The sequence below is a fragment of the Leptinotarsa decemlineata genome, unplaced genomic scaffold (genome assembly GCF_025532065.1).
Source record: "Leptinotarsa decemlineata unplaced genomic scaffold, Ldec_3_MD MMD2_tig00026282_RagTag_RagTag, whole genome shotgun sequence".
NCBI classification, from domain to species: Eukaryota; Metazoa; Arthropoda; class Insecta; order Coleoptera; family Chrysomelidae; genus Leptinotarsa; species Leptinotarsa decemlineata.
Window position 1 is genome coordinate 19,254,363 of NW_027412668.1, and position 26,405 is coordinate 19,280,767.

The window sequence follows — 26,405 nt, forward strand, 5'->3', positions numbered from 1 at the left end:
CACATTCATTGAGCAACAAGATACACCATTGGTCTGTATCTACTGAACCTTCTTGTTCAGACCATAGATATATTCTTTTCAATATTGAAACAGGTCTAAGACCAGTAGTGGAATATCGTGACTCAAAATCTACTGACTGGAGGGGTATAAAAACTCCCTCAAATCGTACTCTGAGAACGGATTCAGTACTATTCACAATTGTAATGATATGGATACAGTAGCGACGCAATTTCGAGAAGCAGTGATCTCATCCTGTCATGAGAACTGTCCACTGAGGGTCAAAAGAGATAACCGCAACTCTTCTTGGTGGAACAAAGGCCTTGAAAATAAAAGAAAAGAAGTTCGACGACTGTTCAATCGAGCTAAAGAGTCAGGTAACTGGGAGCTTTATAAATCCACTCTAACGTCATACAACAAGGAAGCAAAAACTGAGTGAACCGTAATGTGAAGTTTCAATGATTTTATGATTTTTTTTTCATAAAATAATTTGATAAATGAAATGTGAGAAACTCTATGAAATAGTATAAATTTGTTTTGAGTGAAAATCCACTAATGTAAATTAAGTTAAAATAAATACAGTGTAAGATTCGAACTCGACCTGAATAATACAATTTACAAGTGTAATATTCAACTAAAGTCGTCATTGGATTGAACACGAACTACCAATTAAGTATCATAACCACTCCTGAGAAAAAATCGAAACAATAGCATGTTGCGCCAATGGTAATAATTATCTATAATTATTTTTCGAAAATCACAAACATCGCACTGAGACCTGTCGACTCATACTTTCCAATATGTGAGTCAACATTATGTAATGCCACTTATTTTTCTGTACGTATATTTCAGTGTTAAAGTCAAACATTTTTTCACATACATCGTTGATATTCTAGAAATAGCTTGACTGAAAGAATATGAAACGTATATTTCATATCATAATATGATAGAAAACTAACATTTTTCATCTAAACTACATGAAATTATTGAAACTGAATGATTTTTCTGTTTGAATGTGTCGTTTTTTATCTTCATTCTATACATTTTCTGCTGTAGGATCGCAGAAATCTACCTTTTTAGCATTATAACATTATAATGCTATGTTAAGTTAGGTTAGGTCCAGAGTGACTGGGTCTATTCGAACCTCCACCGCAACCCGCAAGGGTTTATTGTGGCTCTCGCCTATTCATACCCGACCAAATAAACACAGCTTCCCAACGAAGCTGATTAGGTTGTATGGTCTGAGTGGTCTTTCAGGTCGAACGGTGAGAGTACGGCTCTGCCGAACTCTAAGAACCTGAATCGGTCCCCAGCGGGTCAGGCACAAAGTATGTGCCCTACTGTTTCATCATATTCCGAACAGAGGCGAGACACACTGTAGTTCTCCCTACTGTAGTCGAACAACTGTTTGGTATCAAGCTTCGAAGGGTGAATAAACGCCTTGGAGTGAGTCAATTCTGGAATATTATGCCAGAAGTATTCAATCTTCTTGCCATCCAAGTGTTTAATCTTTGTTTGGCAAAGCCTGAAGCGACGCCAATGACAGGTTCTGATCCGATGAAGCTGCTTGCAGCACCCTCCTTTGTAAGGGAGTTAGCAGTATAGTCAGATATCTAGACCAGAGACAATCTGTTAAGTCTTCCTATCGAGGAGAGTCGTTTTTGGCAATTTGCTACCAATTCAGACGTTGCTCGGTAAGAGCCAAGAGCTTCCAACGCCACTTGACTGTCCGAGAATATTTTTATTCACTCGTGTATGAGGTTGGATTTTTCCAATCTCTCCGGACACAATTCAATAGCGTAAATTTCCGGTTGAAATAGAGTCGCAGAGGTTCCTAGGCAGGTTAATATCTCCGTCCTGGGTCTGCGACTGAAAACACCTGCACCAGAACCGGGAGGTGTTTTTGAGCCATATGTGAATCAACAACTATCTGCTCTTAATATTTCCTCCTCCAGTAGAATCCAGTCCTCTCTACTCGGGAACAGTACTTTATAAGACAGTTCATAGTTGACAGTTGAAAGCATAAAGTCAGAGGTCTGTGACTTTCTGTGTCAACCAACAGTCTGTTGCACTGTGCATTAAATTGATTTGTGCAATTGGCAATGTGCACAAGTCTATATGCAGCCTATCAAGCCTCTCTCTTTAGAAAAATAGAGAGGAAGTAGATCTAGAAGGATCTCCATGGCCACTGACGGTGTGGTACTGATGGCCGGACAAGCCTGTCTCTGTAAGCCAGAGAGCTTCGCTCGGGCCGTTTTCTGTAATTGGACCATAAATGATCATTGGTCTAACAATCATCACATAAATCCAATGCTTTTGTTTTGGGATCGAAACCCCAAGTTTTATCACAAATCCTTCGACATGTCCATAGGGACAGTCTGACTTTGTGTAAAACTTTTTCCAAGTGAGCGTTCCAGGTGAGTTTCTTATCAAGGACAATGCCGTTCCGAATGAAATGACCTCACCATGGAGGGAAAGTGGCGTCAGATTTTCTCCTCCTGGTGAAGGGCCAGCTTTGCTAGGGTTGACAGACATCTGCTCCTTCAGGTACCAACTGTGAATAACGTCCATCGTGCTTTGAAGGATATTACAAGCTATCCTTCCCGACGTGGGCCTTGCCAAGATGACAATGTTATCTGCGTAAGCTTGCAGATCTATTTCTTTTTTGTCGAGGGCATCAAGCGGAATATCCATGAGGAGCGACCACTGAAGCGACCCACCTTGAAGCAGCCTCTGGTGACCCTGAACCTAATGGCTTAGGTAGTGCATTGTCAAATGCTTCTTCAATATCGAGAAATACAGCAACTGCAATCTCCTTGTTGTCAAGGGATTGGGAGATTTTCTCTACAAGGTTGTTTAATGCTAAATCAGTCGATTTGCCAGTTTGATGAGCATATTTAATATAACCACCAGTATGGGTGGTGCATAGAATGCCACCCTCCTGATGTGTCCGTACAGTATCCTTTCAAATCCCTTCAACAAGAAGGATGTAAGGCTGATTGGTCGCACCGATTTAGGGTGTTGGTGTACCCGACCCATTTTAGGTATATATTAGACTAGGTGGTATCACAGCATAGGTTACTTATGATGTGGTGGTATATAATTCCACGCCAGACTAGCTCTAAAACAATTTTATGAAATAGGTAAAATTATTTCCAGTCAGTTTTGAAGATGATCTGGAAATATATCATCCTCTCCAGGAGATTTGAAGTGCTGCTAAATTAACATTCCACCTTCTTCGATATTGCTTTTTGAACGTCTTTATTGATGAAATATTTCACTGGCAGCCCTAAGATTTTCTGAGTGGAGAAAATATTCTATCATGTTCATGTGACAGTCTATATTCTCGAAGCTTCCCAACACTTTTGCTATTTCTCGAATACTTTTTCCATCAACGCTGGTGTTCCCCAGGGATCCATATTGTCTCCAACCCTCTTTTTATACTATACCAACGACTTATTGGAAAAAACGAAAAATCAAATATATTGCTTTCCTGATGAGGATCTAGAAGTGGGGTAACATTAATCTGGTTCTTTTCAATGCCACAAAAACCCATGCATCAGTTTTCTCCAAATAGATAAATGTATCTGAACCGGATATAATAATGTCAGGACAGACAATTGCGCTTTTTGCTTCGATGAGTTCGTTGGTCGGTTAAATGGACACAATCATGTCGCTGGAATTGCAAAGGTTGCTTCTCAAAAGCTTGGAACACTGTTCCGAACCGGAAAACTGTACACACCTCAGCTTAATGCTTTATAAAGCTAAGATCAGACCTTCCTTGGAGTATTGTTCTCGTGTATGGAGCTCCACCTCTAAGCATACCCTGAAGCTGCTAGATTCCATCCAGAAAGAGGTATCCGCCTGATTGGAGACGCCAACATCACTTGCAACCTTGATGGTCTGGCACATGGAAGAAAGGTTGGAGATTTGTCTATCTTCTATAAGTATATACTTTCACGGAAAGTGTTCAAGTGACTTGACACATTTGATTCCATCAGGAGCAGTACATATCTGAATTACGCGACGGACTGTGGCTGCTCATCGTTTTGAGGTTCAACTCAGTACACCTCGAACTCCACTGTTTAAAAACTCTTCCATTTCGAAAACTGTGTTTATGTGATATAAACTTCCTAAGAACGTTTTTCCAAATGGATTTGATCTCCAGCGATTCAATTCCAATGTGAATAGCTACTTTCGTACAGGCACCCCTCTTAGAGCGCCTTAAGGATTTTCCTGTAGTACTTGTGTTCTGCCCTTAAATAAATTACAATCTTCATTCATGAAATTTCGAAAGCTACGATCTAGAGGGATAGAATCTTAATATACATATCAAAAACATTCAATAGGCAATAATTCAACTTAATATTACACTAAGGATGTTTTCCCAAATTGTTGGAAGAACGGTGTGATTATTCCTTTAGCTGAGTGCAACTCCCCTTTGGATTTCTCTGACCTGATACCTATCACCATCCTACCTTGTCTTTCGAAAGTTGTTGAGATGATCATGAAGGAGCAAATTTGCAGCTTCATAAATGATCGCCAAATTATCACACCCGTGCAATCCGGTTTCAGACCTCAACACAGCACAACCACAGCTTTACTTTCCATCACCGACGACCTCTTCAAAGCGGTCGATGAAAGTAAATCAACTTGTTTGATACTTCTTGACTACAGTGAAGCCTTCGACACTCTTGACTATAACATCCTGTGCGATAAACTGAGCTTCTTCGGTTTTTCTATGAATGCGCTGTCTCTGGTTAGAAATTACTTATCCTACCAAACTCAAAGAGTTATGGTGGACAGTATCAGCTCAGTGACTCTGCCTGTAACTTAAGGTGTTCCTCAAGGATCAATCCTTGGTCCTTCACTATTCAGCCTGTATATTTGTGACTTCCATCAGTCGGTAGAAAAATGCAAAATTCATCATTACGCAGATGATACTCAACTGTACTTCTCATTTCAGTTCTCTGACATTGGTTTCGCTCAAAACCTCATTAATCGTGATCTACAGACCATCTTTGATATTTCATCAGCTCATAAATTGAAGTTAAACTCCAAAATGTCAGCAGTATTGATCTTTGGACCGAAAAGATTGCGAGGTATTGCTAAAAATAGTCTTCATATGCATATAAATGGTGACGTTCTGCCTTTTGTAACTGAAGCAAATAACCTAGGCCTGTGACTCGATTCTGAACTGCGCTTTACAAAACACGTTAGTCATTTGATTCAAACGTCTTTCAACATCTTAAGGCAACTGTTTCCACATCGGGACTTACTCACCAAACACATCAAATTAAAATTATGTGAGGCGCTGATCATTTCGAAAGTTTCATATTGCGATAACATTTACGGCCCTGCATTACTTCAATCTGATTCCCTCCGTCTTCAATGAATCCAAAACAGTTGCCTTTCGTTTTTCTTTTGGCATTCGAAAATACGACCACATATCAACGGTCATGAAGGAATCAGGTTGGCTGCAACTAGAGAAACTCAGGACACTGCACCTACTCATAAACACCCACAAAGTCCTGAAGACCGGAATGCCACATTATTTAATGAAAAAATTGAATTCTTCCGCTAATTTTAACAGCTTTTCCACTAGAAACAGGCCGGTGCTGGTCATTTCTGAATTCAGGTCTTTTGTTTTTACTCGCAGCTTCTCATACAACGCTGCTGAATTCTACAATCTCCTGCCCAGTGAATTCAGATCCTACACGTTAAAAAACTTAAAAAAAAAACTCAAAGAGCATTTATTTGAGTAGTTCACTTTCCTTATGCTGACCATGGCTCATGCGTTTACATAAAAGATTTGGTGACTGAATAATAATCTTTTTTTTTAATCATTTCTATGTACTGTAATTTTCATTTATTCATTCCAAATTTCATCTTTTTCTCGAAGGTTGAATTTAAAAACAGCTTTGCTGACACTCGCCCATTCACCTCAATATTTTTTTGTATATTCTGTATATTCTTACTTCAGGTGAATAAAGACGTTTTATTATTATTATCATTATATAAACTGCAAAAAATGGTTTATTTCATCATTAATTTCAAAGCGTCTGACAGCAATATGATTTGTATCACTTTGCCATAAAATTATATGCTGAAACCTTTCGAACTCTCCGTGAGAGAAAAGGGATTGAAAGAATTAAAACTGCTCAAAAAATTCGACACATTATTTACCCAAGCTCGATGAAGAAAGAAGGATGAAGCCAAAAATGAAGTTTATTATGAAATTGAAATTCATTTGAGTTTAATTGATTGAATGTTTTCAAATATCAGATGGTAAAATATTACTTCCTAAATACCTCATATCTCGTAATTTTCGTCTTTAAAACTGGCTCAAAGTATCGAATGTAAAATGTAAAGTCAACAAAAGATGGGAAGAAGTATTTCTGTTATGAAGGAATTGAAGAGTTAAATCTCAGTAAACACGCCTATAGATAATTAGTAAGAATAACGAGAAACTTCGCTTTCCGACAATTACTTCTCAGTTGGATGAATCCGTCTTGAGTCAATGATTTCAGCGTGGGTTCCCTCAACTTACCTCTTTGATACTGTGAAATATTTCTTTAAAAAATGTAGTCTTCGCAGAAATATATTGAATCAGGAATGATTTTTGCGTAAAATAAATATTTCAATATTATTGACGTAAGCTGTAATTCAGTTCAAGTTATTTTTGAAGGTAGACATTGGTCATAAAATAATTTGGACCACAAACATTCAAGTATTGGAAGAACAATGAAGTGGGAGATATTCACAGAAAATTCGAAACATCCGAAAGAAGAAAATAGAAAAGTATACGTGGACTGTTGGCGGGTTATGTAAATTCGATTAGCATTTTTTTTATTCTTTATAATAATAATAATAGGTCTTTATTCCCAGAATGATACAAAAAATAAATGTGAACATTTACTGAAGTGAATGTGAGCATTTACTTGTTGGTACACTCGTCTCGAACATATGTTCACAATTTCAGCTGTTTAGCATGTTTAGTTTGTTGATAAGAGGAATGAAAGTTAGACGTGTTTTGCGTGTTCGGCGATTTTCTGCCGTCGAAAAAAAATGAAGCAAAGGATTTGCATTAAATTTTGTCTAAAAATAGAATTAAGTGTTTAGAAACACTTGAAATGTTGACATAGGAATACGATCAGAAAAATTTTCAAAAGTGGTACAAGCTTTTCACAGACGGTCGAAAAGATGTGAATGACGACGCTAGCCCTGGACGCCCAAGCACTGCAACGACCGATGAAAATATTGAGGAAGCAGTAGCTTAGCTACTAAAGGGCTAGGCGGGGAAGTGCCCCGGGGCCCTCAAACTCAGGGGGCCCTCGACCTTACCAGAAAGTCTCAATCGAACTCAACTTTTGAAAATTTCTCCCATTTTCAAAATTAATACACGACTTTAATCATGGCAACTCAGTTACTTGATACATCAATAGCTCAATTGAATACACGATTTACTGGTAGGAGTGCAGTCTGTCAAACATTCGATTTTCTGACACCAACATTTTTATTGCATGTTGATGAAGCAACTTCATTACAAAAGTGTGACTAATTCCAAAGAAAATATTCACATATAATAGGTCCTAGCTTTTCACTTCAATTTGTTAATATTTACCACCTACTTGTACCTCAATTAACTCAAGCATGGACCGTTCACCAATTATGTAAGGAAATAATAAGTAAATATGGAGTGCAAACTATAAATTATTAAAAAATTATTAAGGAAATAGTATGGGCCGACATTTATCGCTAATAGCAATGGAGAACAAAATCGTATCAAGTCTGGATTCAACCGAAGTAATTGATACTTTTGCGAAAACTGAAGCTAGGAAAAGATTGTAATTACAGGAGCTATTTAGTCAGTTGTTAGGTCCGATCTTTATATAATAATAATAAACCCTTGAATCTTTTCTATTTCGTTTTATTGTCCAATACCTACTCCAATTATTAAAATATTTGTATTTATTTTATTTTTAATGTCATAAACAGAATCTTCAATAAATGAGACCTTTGTAATTTATGTTGTTAGTGTTCAATATTTTATTACCTGCCCTGCAATGCATGAAAAAGAGCTGATGATAAAGTAGCTTAGCATTTTCAAAGTATTTGTATATTCAATGATTTTACTTCATGAAACCTTACCAGTTTTGATAGTAGTGAGGCCCAATTTTTTTATTTGCCCCAGGGCCCTAGGTTACCTAGCTACGCCACTGTGAGGAAGTGAAAAAAATTGTTATGGAGAATCGTCCAATCACTATTAGTTGCTGAGGATTTCGGCATATCGACAATTTTTTCAGAAATTTTGCTGAATTTTGACCTGTGGGTCTACCTATCGGGCGCGTACCAAAGTGGCGAATAGGGTAACGACCAGGGGACTCTGTCCGGGAAACCAATGTTGCCTTACGGACGAAGTCGCCGGACTCCTGGCAGAAATAAGTAGGGTGAGGGGGAGTAAAACTTCCCAAAAGCCTTTGGAAACATACCACCGTGGGTCAGCCTACCCAAGCTGATGTGTAAGGAATCGTGCCGACAGCTGAATGGCCGCAGGGTGATATGCGGTTACGAACGATCCCCTTGGGGAATAGGGCGAAACCTGATTGTAATCAGCGTTCCTCTGGTAATGCCAGGCTCTGCCAGAGGTTAACAACTCTTCCCTTGCTACTCGGAGGAACACACATGAATGAAACAAACACAAAAACAAACACAAAAAAAACCAATCCCCAGGCTGGACAGAAGTGCTCATCTCAATCTATGGCGGTGGCCGAGGAAAAACGAACAACGAAATTGATAATGAAATATTGACAGCATTTTACGACAATCCACGAAAGAGTATGAGGAATATGTTCACCGATATGAATTTGGATTAAAGCTGAATATGGCGTTTTTTTGGAAAAACATAAATTGGATGACGCTGCAACGCATGATGCAGGAATCATCAGGAATTGGCAAAATATCAATAGTTCAGTTGCCACCAAAATCATCACATTTGACTCAGTGTGATTTTCATTTATGAGCTTCAGTTGTTTTCGGAGACAAAAAAATTGTCTTGTAAGCCAATGGGTCTACATTCCGAAAAACTCAAAATATCTCACAATGAGGATTGAATTCGAAGGTATGATTATTTTAGGAATTTACAAACAATTTGTTCGGATAGAACTTTATTATAAAACAATCGTTTGAAATGTTGATTCAGTGAGCTTTGATTTGTCCAAAAGAGATACAGTCATTGATAGGGAAATATGTTTTTGAAAAAATACAGTCCTCGCATACGACTTCAAACAACAAACATACAGAGGAAGTCGGTGTTGAAGTGATACATCCTGCATCACTTTTTCAAATACATTTTTTTGATCAAGAAGTATCAAAATGTTTTTTCTGAATCGTGTTGATTTTTCATTCCATGAGGCCATAATTTGTTTGAAAATGGTGGTCTATCGACTGAGTGGAACAAACCACTTGCGCAAACTCAACCGGCTACCGTCCCATCAATCCTAATCAATTTAAACAGCATCTACGATTGTTATTCTGGGCACAGATTGAATATATGTGTTTTGGATTCGTTCGATATCATTGATTTTTTATTTAACCTGAAGTCTGTGAAATATTCTATTCAAAATTTAACGTGGAAAAGAACCACCTATTGCGAACCAACTGAAAAGCTACAACGGCTGAGCTCGTGACTTGAATTTATATTTAATAATAATGATAATAATAATAATAATAATAATAATAATAATAATAATAATAATAATAATAATGCAGGTGCAGGGCCTGCCGCGAGGCGCCTGAGACCCTAATGCACTTGCTATCAGCATGTCCAGCATATGCGGTCTCGGCTTATATCCATCGACATAACGCGGCCCTAAGAGTGCTATATTACCATCTACGGCACTCTTACGGTATTGACGAGACACCGGTGTTGCCCTACGCTCCGGGGGATATTGAATCCGTTGTGGGGAACGAGAAGTGCCGAATTTATTGGAACTATTCGTTCCCCACCCTCAGGCTCATACAAGCTAATAAGCCTGATGTAGTCCTTCTCGACCACCAGACCAAAACGATATTTGTCGTGGAGTTTTCAGCTCCTGGCGAGACGAATATCGTCAGAAAAGAGGAGGAAAAACGGATGAAATATCGAGATTTTCTCTTCGAACTCCGCAGACTCTATCCAGATCACTCTGTCAAGATGGTCGTTCTGATTGTTGGAGTCCTTGGTGGAATGATGTCTTCTCTACTCTCGAATCTAAAAATCATACCGGCTTGCCGCACTAAGGCAGAAATCTTAGCCGCACAGATGCAGAAGGCTGTCATTCTTGGCTCACTGCGCTTGCTCAGGGCACATGATTCTCGGACCCAATGATCACTTACCCCACGGTGTGGGGAGTGGTCATTGGTTGATTATGCTGGCGCGCCCTCCCGAATGTATCGGGGCTTCGGGGGATAGGGCCTGACCAGCGCACACTACGGTGAAAAAAAAAAAAAAAAAAAAAAAAAAAAAAAAAAAAAAAAAATTATAATAATGATACGTCTTTATTCACCATGAAGGTACAATTGAAACGGACAAAAAGAAAAAAAAAACTTCGAGTATGAACGTAAATAGACCGAAAATTAGTCAAGGCTGTTTTTCAACTTAACCAAGAAATAGCAATAATTAAACAATAACAAAAAAAGTCGAGTCAACAGTGACAATGTGATGACAAAATCATAAAATCAGTTTATGACACCGCTGTAGAAAATTCCTTTTTGTATTGCCAATAATTTTGCATTTATTGAAACCATCGGAATATAGATTTCTGTCGATATGAGATTGAAATTCAGCTAGTCGACGATTTTATCGCCTGCCGGGTGATAAAGTAGTCCCCAGACGCTAAAGTGCTACTTTACGCCCGGAAATCCGGTCCTGCATAAAAGTTTTTAATTGTATAAGTACGAAACTCACATGGGAGTTGATTATAATGTGAATATAATTTGAGTATATATTGGTAAATATGAAGTGTTAACATAAGGATCTGTGCGAAAATGAAATTTTGAAATGCAATTTTGTCAGTATTTCTGAAATGTATTCTTCAAGTAAGTGTTTACATATTTATATTATATCAAATAAACATGGGCTTAATGCACACTTTAATTATAACGTATAATTAACTTTCTGATAACTTGATAGTGTGTCTTAGTCGTCGTAGTGTTATTTTGCTTTTGCTAAATTATCACTGTCAGACCTATTTGATTCTTAATTATTTAAAAAAAATAATGTATTCAGTAAAACATAAGTTTTCTATACTATAGTAAACACAACCATTGTCTATAGATTTATAGTCAGTCAACATTTTGGAGTTATCATCGGAGGACGATGGAAAGGAAAAGTAAATGGCGCCAATATCGTGGTCTCCAAAAAAGAGATAAAAGATTGAGATGAAAAGTGTCATTGTATGAAGTTGTAAATGATTATTTTTATGTTTCTGACAGGCTATGTCTTCGTGCTGCTCAGCCAGCCATTTGCCTTGCAATTTATAGGCATATAAGAGGTTGTTATAAGTAGTGAATTTTTGTGACTCTGATCTGGTTTTATTGTTTTCTTCGTAATCAGTTTGTGTTATTTTTTATTTTAATAGTTATTAGTTTGTGTTATTTGTACTTTTATAAGACAACAATTGTGAGTGAGTTATGACAGAACATCGAAAAAAGGTAAAAATATATTCAATAAAATTATATTTAAAATTTCATGTCATTAGATCCCTTCAAATGTATTTCCAAAATGAATTATTCAACAAATGAAAGTGGGTGCACTATAATAGGTTATGTTGCAGCAACTTTGGAGAATAGGTATTTGGGTATTCAGGACCTGAATAAATTATGCAGTCAACAAAATGAAATCAAATGGCCAATGTTTTTCCAAATAATCTTGGGACATATAACATTTCACCTTCTGGTGCACTCTCTCCACATACCTAATGTGAAAAATTATACAATAAAATTTACCATTTTAATTTATTTGGTCTTTGGCTAGTACCTTTGTAAAACAAGTGACCTAATTTTCAAGTTGGTGTTGGCAATTTTGCAAAAAATATTTTTATATTTCAAAATATGTGATGAATGTGCACTAACTAGTGAAAATTTTATGAATAATGAGATTATTTTTATCAGCAAATTTACCTAATTGAGTTGTTAGCCTTTTGTTTCTTTTACAATTTTATCTTCATTTCCAGATGTCTGGCAATAAATGTGCCTACAACAAATGTGGAGTCTCAGCTAGAAATGATCATAGTTTGAGTTTTTTCCGTTTTCCAGTCAAAGATCTCACAAGATGTAAACAATGGATAATGCATACAGGTAAGAAACCTCAACAGTTCCCAAAATATATTGATTTCAAGATATGTTGATGTAAAGTAACTTCCAATGGATCTATTATTCTGCAAGAGTCCTACTCTTATATCAATATTACAAAAAAATTCAACAACTATCTTCATGTGAAAGTTTCGCAAACGAATAATGATATATGGTTCTTCTTGTCACCTTCATCTAATTGGAACACCTAAACAGACCCTTTTGGAAAGCTGTTTTTGACAGTTCGGAGGTTTGACAGAGTACCATGAACATTACCTACTAGTTGGTTGGCAGTTTGTCAGATAGGTTTTTATTTAATGAAGCAAAATACCAATAATCCCTAATTTTTTCAACAGTATTTCATATAAGGCATAGTTTTGGTTAGATGGCAAAGCTTTAGGGTAATTTGATTGCCTTGCTCTGCTCAAGTTCTTCAACCACGCCTGTCACTATCACCACCACCGCTTTGCTGAATATTGAAAAATAATAATCATCAGTTGATGATTATTGATGACTGTTGCATCAATTTTGTTATAAAGGGTCGCTGATATGTATGGAAACAGTCGATTATCTCTTAAAGTAAGATAGCTAGCCAAAAATATTAAAATACAGAAGTTTTAGGGTGTTTTCAAATCTACCACACTAAATAATAATTAGGTTTACAAGATAAGTCAAAAAGTCTTGAAGAAATAAAGTTACTTTTTTTTCAATAGAACACCTCATGTATTATTCCATATTTTCATTCTGATTGAAATTCTGAACAAAATTGATATAGCAGATAATTTCCTAAATTCAACCGTTTTCGAGATATCGAATGTTGGAAATAACTTTTCACTACTCTAAAATTTATCAAAGAAAAAACACGAAATGATGGATATTCATTATGAAAGTCACACAAGGTGGAGTATGTGGACACAGTCAGACACCGAAACAGGTAAAACTAAATAAAAAATCTCCGACCCTGAAAACCCGCCAGATACCAATTTTGAATAGAATTGGACCATAATCACAAAAGTTGTCCGCCATAATGGAGCCGCCATTTTGTTTTGTTTTTTTCTAACAAAAATTTCATAATGCATTTTAATCGGAATTATCTACACTTACCAAATTTCAAATCAATCGGATGATTAAAAGTGCGTCAAATTTAACTTGCCAGATTTAATTACAGACACACAGGCAGATACCGATACAGGTGAAACTAGATAAAATCTTCTAAAAATAAAAACTTCAACAAGTTGTTTTATTGAGTTACCAATCAGTATTTTTTCGTTTTCAGACAATATCACATTGCCTGGTCTGAGCCCAAAATCACTAAGTAACAAATTTTTGTGCAGCAAACATTTCGACCCACGGTTTCTTCAACACAAACGATTGCCAGGATCACTGGATGAAGATGAAAACATTTTTAATAGAGTAGAGGACAGTTCTCTAGAGACCACTGAGGAGGAAGAGGAGTCTTCAAATTCAAGTAAAGCATCAGAAACATCAAATGCACCTGCAGATACAATAGACGTTTTTTCCGCAACAGTGGAATCCTGCGCAGTAGTATACCTTGCTGGTTACTTAGTAAAAAAATGTTTAGACCGATTTAAATGTAGTGAATGTAGAGTTATTTTACAAAGCAAGGAAGATTTGGCAGATGATGATATCAGTTATTGACTTTTTACAAAAATTAAAAGATTCGAAAATCAAGTGATTTGAAAACCCCCTCAAATTTTATGAGGCAATTCACATGACAATGCTGTGTTATAACCAGTATATCAAAAAATACTGTGACAAAAACATAATCAGCAATATTAGAACCAAAGCAAATAAACAACTTTTTAAGTATCTTCTTGAATGGTTTGAGGCACAAGAAAAATGTAAAGAACACTGAAAATATATTGTTGATCTGTTGTTACGCACACAAGTTTTCAAATATTGTAAAGATATTTCAAGTAGAATAAAAACAAGGGCAGGGACAAAAAATGACCAACTTAGTATTTCAACATGATTAGTTATAGTTATCAAATACCAACTAAAACAGTCATTGCTACTGAATCCACTTTATGATATAAATGAAATTTTTCTTCTTTCATGGGTCTCAATACTTATTTTCTGCTTATTAAGAATGTAGACTACAGATTTTGTGATTAATGTTTCTGTGTTTTCCATCTGCGTGCCTCTAAAGTTAAAACTGTTTATGCATGTATAAGTGGGACTGGTTTTATATATGTGAATATCTAATTTTTGATACACTAACAATTTCATTCTTTATTCTCATATATTTTTTAGTTTGAGAATACTCTCTACAATATTGTGACGTACCTAAACAAAAAACTATTGTGTGACCATTGTAACATATGTTGTCTGTAAAAATTTTCTGAAGGTGAATAAATATCATAAGAATTATATTATTATTATTTGAATATGTTAGGAATGCTTTCTGGTGAGTACATCTTTTGAACAGGGGCGGTCGCATAGCGAGATTTTGGGGTTGGCAACAACCAAAAATGTCATTGAATACCTATTTAATTGTATTTTTACAAAAGTTTCCTAATCTCCGACATCTTTATTTCCCACATACCAATTTTGAATCGAATCTAATCATGATCACAAAACTCGTCCACTATCTTGAATTTGAGAATTGTCTAAAAATTCACAATCCCGGTTCCCTAAAACCACCACATATCAGTTTTCAATCGAATCAGATCAAAATCACTAAACTCGTATATAGCCATCTTGGAGCCGACATCTTGATTTCAGTAATCTTGACTATTAATTCATAATATCTGGCTCCAAAGTCCCCCACAAACCAATTTTTAATAGACTCAGACCATAATCATATATCACGTCCATTTTGTTTTCTTTTTCTGTAACAAAAATTTCATAATGCATTGTCACGGAAATTATGAACATGAGCCAAATTTCAACAAGAAGTTGAACAAATTTCACTTCACAGGATTTGTACAGAACAAACAGACAAGAAAGCGAGTCAGTCCATAAATCGCCTAGGTTGTCCGCCATCTTGAATCTTGTAAAAATATCTAATCTTCGACTTCAAAATACCAATTTTTAATAGAATCGGAATTAAATCACAAAACTCTTCATCTATCATGAATGTTGATAAAAATCTTTCAATTCACCAAACTCAACCTCTATATATTTTTCTCTTATTGTATGAACTTAAATGTCGTTAATGCATTGTCACTCGAATAATATGTATCCCTTCCAAATTTCAAGATAATTGGATAATTCCCCTCAAAACGATATACCTCAATATCTATACTTTATTATTATTTTTCAGTAAATCTGATATTTCAAACATCTACATGAAAACTATATCTCGACTTCCATTCGGGTCAACATTATTTCATTCATGATTTTTGTTTCACTTTCATCAATCTTTGCTTTCCTTCCGATGAAGGCGCCACATTACGGGATACAATTTCACAATTTCTAGTAAAAACAGTATAGATGGCTCTGGCAACCTCTATCCAATGCATTTTACATTGTGGTTGACCGACTATAAATCTTTAGACAATGACACAACTGTATGCACTGAGGTATCCCAGCTCAGTGTAACGAGGGAGATAGGGTAACGCCGAACCAGTGGGGAGAAAATCGCACAGTCGCTTGCGCATGGTGACCCGTCGCCACGGCATGCGTCGCCACGCCATCAATCGGTTTCAAGTGCGGATATTGATGTTTCACATAAAAAATTGTGACATTTTTTGTTGATAAAACGTTCAACGAAGATTAACAACCTTCAACCTTGAGTTCAACATGATTAGAATTACTTGTATATAAAATGCGGTACTCACTAACGGATTTCCATTATTATTTCCTGTGCGAACTGAGAGTTAAAGTCGAATCATATTACAGTGATGCACCAAACCAAAATGAAAAGGATACTGTTTTTCCAGTCGATGCTAATTCATTTTTTTAGTATACAATGGTGAAACATATCGCACAACAATAATGTACCTAAAGAATTTATAACATAATGATTATTACCCAATTTCATTCCCATTTGGGTGTTGCTTTTGCGAACTTATGTTGTTATTAGATATCACTAATCCTTAGACAAACAACCAGTTGTTTGATTATTTGATTACAGTATATATATTAGCATATATAGAGTGTGAAAATAAGGTTCTGTGCGAAGATGAAATAATATAATTCACACAAATTAAAAATTGTGAGATTCCTTATTGATGAAACATTCAAGGAAAATTTACAAGAGGTGACAGGTATTGAAAATAGTAGAATACAGGAATAGTGTCGATTTGACACACAATGAGAGAAACTTTTAATAATTATTAATGCGCTCCTCTATAGTATTTCTGCAGTATTTTCAATTTGAACAAGGGTCCTATGGCTACGATTTAATCAAATAAGCGAATGAGTGACACCACGTAGATTGAACTCATTCGTGAATTGAGTGCTTCATCTTATACTGTTATCCAAATTCGGTGCTGAAGAGGCAATAAGGCAGGTATTATACCGAAACATCGAACGTCCACCAGTGAGGATGATAGTGTTTAATGTAAGTATAAATTTACCTCTTTTATTTACTTCATTTTGTGACAACCCTGTGAATAATATTTGATTCAATTCCAAAACAAATGTTTGAAATACAAACTGAACGGAGAAAAGTGTCTTTTGTATAATTCAGTGTACATATGGAAGTAGTTGTTTGGAAAGTATTTTTCTTCCGTGTTATTCAAAGTGTATATGAAAAAATGTTTCGAAAGGGATTCTCTTCCAGTTTGTGTATGAAAGTTACTTCTTCGCATAATCTACACATCTTTCTATAGAGTTAATTTTTTGAAATTGATTACTTCCTTCCTTTCTTTGGAAGATTTCCATTTTTTTTTGTATAAAGATGGAGAAGTAGAAAACCAAAATCTTCTTTCCCAAAAATTGATCTATTCGAAATATATAGCCCTTTCAATTTAAACAAGACTCCTATAGCTAGGATTTAATCAAATAAGCGAATGAGTGTCATTACGTATTACATCGATTACATGCGTAGATTCAACTCATTTGTGATATAAAGTCGTGATTTTGAGAATGAATTGACAAAGTCATGTCCCAAGACTCCAAAGTACACCATTTAGGATGAATGAGTTTCATGTGAGTGAAATATTTCATCAATAATCTTTCATACATTACAATGTAGATCCTTTCTATTAATGGTATATAACTCAATTCCACAAAATGAATAAGAAGAATTGATTTTCGTACAATTCAATATTCATATGAAAGTAATTATTTTGAAAAGACTCTTTTTCTTTCGTGGAAATTCTTAATTTCTAGGAAATTCTTAATTTATGTGAAAGTAGATGTTTTGAATAGTTTTTTCACTTCCAGTCTGTATCTGAAAGAAATGTCCAGGCATGATCTACATATATTTGAACAAACAGTTTTTATTGTAGTTTCATTCCTTCATTCATTAAGGAGTTTTCCACATTTTTTTGATCGAAAATGGAGAAGTGGAAAGCCAAAAAACTTATTTTCCGATGTGTAACTTTTTGAAAGCTTTTATTTAACTTGACTTGTATGTATGTTAACAAATCTTGCAAGTTTAATTTGACCCACTTCCCGGTATCCGATTGACCTAAAATTTTGTATGCTGGTCCAGAACCGATGACAATGTATGTTAATCATAAACGTGACCTGATCGGCCAGGATCGGCTCCGTATCAGAAATTTCCTCAACGGTAATTAGCAGGGACACGAAATTTTGTATACGCATTCGTTTATGATAGGCAGTTGGTAGGCCCACTATGAAATATATGCCACATCCAGAGTTGGCTTCAATGAAAAAAATATATTTCTAGAAAAAAAATTAAATCAAGCTTTTACCTTTAAATACCTACTTCCCAACTCTAAAAAGAAGACAATAAATGGTGTAGTAGGTTGTAAGAACCCATGTTTATTTGCATTGTAAAAAATATTATTATCTACCACCCTCTAAGTTCCCAGAGTAAGAGGGTCCATCACGCAATGTGAGCAACAGGCACAAGAGGCATACCATGACTTGTGTAATTTGGTGAGATGGGCGTCATTAGCATTGTTCTGCAACCCGAAGGAAAACTCCAAAATCAAACCCGGAACGGTGTTTCGTCAGACATGAGTAAGCTCTAAAGGTGGGTACTGACCGGCGTTACGGGGCGTAATGTAACGTGTTACACCGCGAGCATTCGTGCAGTCAGTACGTCGTGTTACGGGGAAACCAGCGAGCAACGAGCCGCTCGTTGCTCGCTTTGAGTGCTCCACCCGGCTGTCGGTTTTTTGGCGAATCCTTTGAGTGCTACGCCGTTCGGTCAGTACGCTCTTGCAAGTCGTCCCGAGCGCACGCGCGTCGCGAGTAATCACACGTCGTTCTTCTCGTATTTATTTCTTAAAACATGGAGTGGCACAAAGAAAAAACTCTGTATTTTATAGAAAAATACAGAGAAGAGGAAGTGTTGTGGAACCCAGCTCATCCAGAGCATTATAACAAACACAAGAAAGAAGACGCTTGGAATCGATTGGCTTCGTTATTCGACAGCGACAGGGAAGCATGTAAAAAGAAAATGACAAGTTTACTGGCACCATTGAGGAGGGAAAAACAAAAAACTAAACAATCAACTAGTACAGGAAAAGGTACGTAATTATTTATTGAGTTCTTAAGTACATAGGCCCACAAGTAACAGATACAATTTGGTTTTTATTTATTTTTTTTACAATTATTTTTCTACCATAGATTACGATATTCACGAAATATACTACTTTGGGTCGACGTTTGTTAATTTCAACTTCAATTTCAGGTGCAGATGAAGTATACTTGGTTTGCATACAAAGCTATGATATTTCTACTGGATAGAAATACACCTCGTGCTACAACAGATACAGTAAGTCCATTTTAAACATAATTATCCTGCCAGCTTACAGACCCCTGCTGAATGCAGTATTCAGCAACTTCATTACGAATATGGTGAGCAGATCTTGTAGCCCTTCGCGGTCTTATTAGCAAGGGCAACATACTAGTCATGTCATTGTTACCGTCTCTCCAGTGTCCTAATCTGACCTGGCCGTTCGATTCTTCGTCAAAGCTACCTTCAGGGGTATATACCTGAGAATTATTACCTTTTCTTAAAAAATTGTGAAGGCATGTTATTGCTGTTACGACAGATGTCGCGGTGTTCGGTTCTAACAACATAGGTTTCCGCAAAACTCTAAACACTGCAGACAATATGCCGAACACATTTTCCACCACTCTACGAGCTCTGCAAAGTCAGTAGTTATATATTTTTTCCTTTGAACCACGTTCATGATATCCTGCATATACTTTCATCATATTTTCGGAAAGAGCAAAAGCTTCATCGCCAACAAAGTAAAACGGAATTTCTTCTGTTCTTGCTGGCAACGCAGTGGGTTGAGGGAAGTTTAGTGTATAATTTTTTAGTTTTTCGTTTAATTCACAGTTGTTAAAAACTCCTCCATCCGATATTCTTCCTTGGCATCCAATGTTTACATACAAAAAGTTATATTTCGCGTCAACAACTGCCAGTAATACGATGCTGAAGAAACCCTTGTAGTTATAAAATTCACTTCCACTGTTGATCGGTGACTGCAGTAAAATATGTTTACCGTCGATTGCGCCTAAGCAATGTGGAAAATTCCACAAAGTATCATAGTCATTTGCTACAACCAGCCATTGCTCCGGTGTTTCTGGCATCTGAAATAATGATTTATATTTATTTTCAGCTACGTGAACGTGAAGGTGCTTCAGAACAACCGCCTGATGATTGCCCTCCGCCTGCCAATAAAAGCGACAATGAATGCCCTCCGCCTGCCAATATCAGCGACAATGATTGCCCTCCGCCTTCAAAAAACAGGAAGAAAGCAGTCGTCCCAAGCCCGGAAGAGATAATGGCATCTACTTTCAATATTTTAAAAAATAAAACCGAGCAAACGGAGTCACCTTCGCACAAACTTGACGAATGTGAAGCCTATGGTATTTTTTTGGCAAATAGATTAAGATCTTATTCAAAGACAACAAAAATACATGTGCAACATTACATATCAAATATATTGTTTAGTGCTGATCGCGGAGAATATGACTATGTTGGCATGAATACTAACAATTATTATTCACAAGGATACTCTACACAACCAATTTCAAGGGCCTCACCGATGTCACAGCAAAACCCTGAAACACCTGCATCAAATACGTCCCATCAAATACGTCCCATCAAAATGACTGTGGGTCCCCAGCTATGAGTGAACAATTTCTATCAGAATTTGGTGATTTGATTAATTAAATAATTTGATATGTACTGACTACTTTTTCTGATTTAATTAAAACAGTACATACCTTTACATATCCTTTTAATGCTCAAATAAGGGCTTCGCTATACATCCTATTCATTGCTTTGATATCTTGAAAAGATATTGCATAATAGTATAGGAATCTCCTGTTGCATAAAAACGAAGTGTTAGTGCTAATCGTTCCGTGACACTGATTGCTTTTCTATAATTGGTATCCTTTTTATGTACACTTGGTCCAATTAACGTCACGAGTTCTTCAAAATCGATCGGAGACATGCGTACAAAGTTTTTATACTGTCCAGTAATCATTTGGTGTTTTAAAATTGCTATCAATGACAAACCACCACATACGCCTCTGTTTTTAAATAAGTTTGATGTCCAGTAACGTTTTTTCTTCTTCTTAATTTGGATGTAACAATAATTAAGTAGAATTAAAGATACCAACGCGTCCTCGCTGTAGGCCATCTTGAGTGAACTACCGACGACAGCGGAGCACAGAGTTTTGACGAGGATGTTACGCCGATTTTCAAAACCCAGCGTACCATGCTCGATGCGTACCCGCTCGATGCGAATGTTACATTACACCTCGTAACGCCGGTCAGTACCCATCTTAAGCTGAAAAAAGTGGCGCATCTTTCACCAAATTACCACCCAAGTCAAGGTGAGGTCGTGCCGAGGACTGAGTGGTATCAGGGTGTAAAATGATATCGTGAACGTACCACCTCAGGGCACCGGAGCCCACCCTGTTGTATATTAGCTCTTACCCTGCGAAACGAAGCTCTGGGAGGGTTGACAAATATTTCTTCGGTACTCGTGGGAACACTATGCGATAATTTCAATTTGTAATTGAAATTTTGTAATCAAGTCGGCACCTACTAAACTTGTAAGCAATTCATAATGTTTGTAATTGAATAAAAGTGCCGTGAATGCCTAAAATGTGGAACTTTAACCTTGAATAACGTTTGTGCACACATAGGATTTATCGTGTTTGAAATTTATTGCAGTACCTAGTTGATCTGTCACAATGTTTCTTAATTTAAATTTCATCTGACTGAATATGTAGAGATTTCTTCTAGACATCGCGACAAACTTTTATTATAATTTCAATTCTGTAAAGTCATAAATGAATGTGGTTAATGTGATTTAAAATTTTATTTTGATCTTTTTAGGGCACTCAAATAAAAGCTTGTTCTAAAAGTGTTTTTATCATTTTATTTTATCTTCAATTGGGATCTCAGCAAAACTCAGTATCTTCATAAATTTCCATTGTTTCTTCTTTTCAAAATTGAAAGTTTTTCCATTCTATAAACAATAAGTTATGTAAAGTCACCAAACACTTTGGATTTTAAAACGTTAATTTTTTTGGAAACATTCTTCTTGATCCTATGATATAACTGCTCCTTTGAGTAACTAATATATATTTATTTGGATCCCATGATGCTTCACTATAAACATTTTGAGAATCATTTTTCTGGTACAGTCGGGCATTTGAAATATACTTCTTTGTTCATCAAGAGAGATATTCTTTTCTTTAACAGACAAAATTCAAAGTGGTAGAGAAATCGAGTGTCAGTCAGAAGCAACAACAGTTTTGAAACTCATCGTACAAGCAAACTTTCGTAATTTAATTTTCTGTCCGTACCAGGATGCTACTTCGACTGGCATGTGATTTTGATTTGTTAAACTCTGTTCATGGAGAAGTTCATGAAATGAATTAAACGCTGAATATTGCTTTGTTTAACCTGGATCTTGGTTGTCTCTGAATTGTATTTCAAATATGAATTCCAAGAGTGTTTCTAAGATAGACAAAAGAAACTCCTGAGGCGGTTAGTTCCTTTATCTTTGAATCGACGAATTCAAATTTGGAATTATCTCGTATAGTCATTGGCTTTATTCACATCGAAATTTGATTTTCTTAAAAATTGAATCTACACTATTTCTATTATCATTAAAATTATATCCTTGGAGAATGTTATACTTATATAAAAACTGCGGCGTGTTTCGATCACCAAGTGATCAAACTAATCATACTTACAAAGCTATCCTTATTTGTACCACATATACCTTTTCTAGGTACCTGCGTACTCTAGGAAATAAGGCACTAACATCAAAAGAGACCAAAATCTCACCCTCTTGCAGAACGATGTTTTTGTATGTTTTCATTAGTTCGATTTATCCAGAATTACTACTTTGTTACCTTTGTCAGCTTTCCAATAAAAAATGTCTAAAGACGTTTACAAAAGATAAAGTCAAGAATTCGGAAAAGCCTGTAATTTACGAAATTAAATTTAAGGGCTGCGATGCAAAATACTATGGACAGACAAAAAATCAGCAGTCTACTACTGGTTAGACAAGGACGCTAATCCTGGTGAAGTTGACGTAGAAATAATTAACTGCTTTTATTATATGTATCAAATAGCTTCAAATTTGCAACAAACATTTGGAAAGCTTGCTGAACCAATTTTGATAAAATTGTGTGCCAAGAAGGTTCAAGTACATATCGAATTTGATAGATATTTAAAGCCATCCATAAAGGACTGCGAAAGACAAAACAGAGAAGGTATTGACATACCTTATACCATTAACGGTTCTTTACAAACACGACCCAACAATTTTTTTAAATCTTAAAAAAATTGTTTCAAAGAAGCCTTGATTAAATTTTTAGCCCATCACTGGGAAGATGACTCGTTCAATTCAATATTGAAAAATGAAAGAAATTTTATTGCGGGGAGAAAAATGTTTTATATATAGTTGTGTTGGAAACAGAGTTATAAAAAAAGAAGAGAAAGATCTACCATGTGAACACGAGGAAGCTGACACAAGGATAATATATCATGTTAGTAAAGTCCAGGACCATTCGAACATTTTAATTAGAGCATCTGATAATGATGTTTTAATAATTTCTTTAGGTAATATTCACAAATTTCCTGGTTTTAAAATTTGGCTTGCAAACAGTGTATCCAAAAAAGGAAATAAAGATAAAATTTATATAAATTGTACAGACTATTGAAGAAATAAGGCCAAACTTTGTGTCATGCTCTTTCGGCATTTCACGCATTCACGGGATGTGATTAAACTGCGGCTTTATTCAACAAAGGCAAATTTCGACCCTTAAAAACATTCATGAAGTATCAAAAAATTCAAGAAGTTTTTGCATCATGACGTTTTACTAGGGGAAAAAAGAAAACGGTACAAGAATGTACTTGCCTCATGTATGGAATACCCGGCTGTCAAGATGTGAATGAGGCTAGTTTTTTATTATTATTTTATTATTTAATGTTATTATTTTATCTGTTTACTTTTTTTGGAGCATTTAATCAGAGTCGTTCTAATTATTTTTACCGTTGGTTGAGAACCCTATTTATCTAGGCATGCGCAATGGCTCAAAAAAACGGGTACAGCTGGTATTTAGCATCCTTGTCTATCCAGTAGCGTCGCGCACTCACTCTCTATCACTTTATTTTCAAGCATCTTTAAATTCAGGAAACTTTGATTTGCGGATTTTTTTTACAAGCACCTTTATTAAATTGAGTACAGCAAAAATTATAATTAATGTGGTGTAAATGAAATAAATATACATAATAAACGAGGTAGCGTAGAGGTAGCGGCTAAACAATCAGCCACAACTGTGACTTTTCAAATATTTCGAATACTATATTGTGAAGTGCTGTGTGCTTTATTTCCATAAGATGTAAACGAAATCCATTTCTAAAAGTCAATTAATAATGAATTGAAAGGGTTATTTTTTTTCATGAATGAATTGTGTGTATTTTCTATAATGTTATCCAATTTGGTACTGGGGCCTTGGGGCAAGTGTCTTAAAGCGAAACATCGATGTATACCAGTGAGGATAACAGTGTTCTATGTAAGTGCAATTTGTTATCATTCATTTAAAGTAGAACTCATGTGAATGGTATCTGATTTTTATTCCACAACGAATGTTTGAAATACAAATTGAGTAGAGAAAAGTATCTTCTGTATAATTCAGTGTTCATATAGAAGTATTTGTTTCGAAAGAATTTTTTTCTTTCGTGTAATTCAATGTTTATATGAAAGTAGCTGTTTCAGGAGGACTTTCTTTCAGTTTGTGTCTGAAAGTTACTTCTTTGCATGATCTATACATCCATGTATAGAGTTACTTATTTTCTTATTGATTATTTTCTTCCTTTCTTTGGAAAATTCCCTTATCCTTTTTTTGTATCAAGATGGAGTAGTAGCAAGCCAAAAACTTTCTTTCCCAAAAATTAAATAATAATATTTTAATTAATAGTACTGGCGGGTAATTATTAACTGCACCTTATGAAAAATGAATTCTTCTACTTATGAAATTACTTCAAAATTAAATTTTGATTGTCTATATTATTCTTACACTAATTTTGCAGTGGGATCCCGTACTATGAAAATATTATGAATAACGATGGTGGACCAATACCTAATATTATATATACTATATAGCTTGGTAAAATAATATTTCATTTATTAGATTTACCTGACTATTACATAAGGACACATTGTAAAATTGGTTTTCTATAGCTTATAATATTTCAATTATTAGATTCACCTTACTATTACATATGGACACACTGTAAAATTAATTTACGACTAGTAGATAAGGCAAATTGTAAAATTAATTCAAGACACTCAAGATGCAGGTACCTAGAACAGATATCTATGGTATAAATAAGGATAGCATTGTAAGTTTGATCTTCCTCTTGAAGATGATCACTTGGTGGTCAAAACTTGAGGTGTTAAAATAGCGGTTTGGTGTTGGGAAAAAACCCCAGTAAAATTTAATAACTATTGATATCTCGTTTGAAAAAATAAGTTTTTCACGCCATTGACTTCTACGTGAAAAAGTACTCCGATAATGTTTTCATAGAAACAAAAAATGTTTGACAGGAAAAAAGTTACAGCAAATTTTCGAAAAAGCAATTTTCGAAAAACATGGTGTAACTCAAAAACGGTGATAGATATCGATATGCGGTTTTCACCATTGAGTTTGCCATAAAATTTGACCCTCAGACACAGTCATCAGTTTTCAAAACAGGAGTTTCCCTTTAAAAGTGTCCAATTTGGCCCCACTCTGTACAATATAGAAGTTCACTTTCGCCGAATAGTAAAATTTGTTTTTCCAGTTACGACGTTATTCTTGTTGGGTGCGAATCATTATCGATATGGTATTCAGTAAAAGCACGGGTTCCTTAAATCAATTCATAAAAAATACTAACCACAACATCGAAGCAAAATTATTGGAATGCCGGAAGTTTTACGCTCGTAATTCCCTGTACGGTCACTTCCAAAATTCATTTCAAAATAAAACTTTTATAGAAGAAATCGTGGCGTTTTCACTCTCACGTGCTTTCAACGGCCTATTCGAAAGAACGCAACGTTTCACCGCACTTCCGAAAGAGACTGAGTTTCGCAAATTCGCATTTTGAAGCGTCGGGCGGTGATTCCAGCGGCATAGAAAGACGACATGACAGACTCGGTGGCGAAATTCAGATTGTATTCGATTCTTTGGAACCGAGTCAAGGTGACGAATTGCAGGTGGTTATTACGTCTTGTGCTCCTTTGACTGATAACGCTATTGTTTAGGCCAGGTATTATGCAGAAATGAAATTATATTGGAACCTAAGAAAAGGAAATGCATCCATTTTGGACGATTAATTCCAAAATATAGGACTAAGTTTCAACACCACCTTTCGTATAAACAAAGGGGAATTTTTTTTTGGGCTCGCGCTAGTTGAAAACATTGAAATATACTAATAAGGTATT

The 26,405-nt window shown here is 35.7% G+C and overlaps 2 protein-coding genes across 3 annotated transcripts in view; one reads left to right on the forward strand and one right to left on the reverse strand.

Moving 5' to 3' along the window:
• Positions 1 to 26,015, reverse strand: part of swi2 (Protein singed wings 2) — a 65,340-nt gene extending 39,325 nt beyond the window's left edge. Inside the window, exon 1 of one of the 2 annotated variants that reach the window (XM_074179977.1) lies at positions 25,859 to 26,015. In XM_074179977.1, coding sequence (XP_074036078.1) covers positions 25,859 to 25,866 — 8 coding nt within the window. In that variant the 5' untranslated portion in view covers positions 25,867 to 26,015. Of the gene's footprint in view, positions 1 to 16,133; positions 16,312 to 25,858 lie in introns of those variants that run through there. The other variant, XM_074179976.1, reaches the window with a different exon arrangement.
• Positions 11,551 to 13,989, forward strand: LOC141484713 (uncharacterized). Its single transcript, XM_074179978.1, has 3 exons — positions 11,551 to 11,691; positions 12,213 to 12,336; positions 13,607 to 13,989. The coding sequence occupies exons 1-3, from the start codon at positions 11,671 to 11,673 to the stop codon at positions 13,987 to 13,989; spliced, it is 528 nt and encodes a 175-aa protein (XP_074036079.1). The 5' UTR covers positions 11,551 to 11,670.
• Positions 26,016 to 26,405: the final 390 nt, after the last annotated feature.

Excerpts from the sequence above, each read along its gene's own strand:
- LOC141484713 (XM_074179978.1), top strand. The coding sequence starts at position 11,671 with ATGACAGAACATCGAAAAAAG. Across the intron at positions 11,692-12,212 it reads TGACAGAACATCGAAAAAAG|ATGTCTGGCAATAAATGTGC; the intron begins GTAAAAATATAT and ends CTTCATTTCCAG. Across the intron at positions 12,337-13,606 it reads ACAATGGATAATGCATACAG|ACAATATCACATTGCCTGGT; the intron begins GTAAGAAACCTC and ends TTTCGTTTTCAG.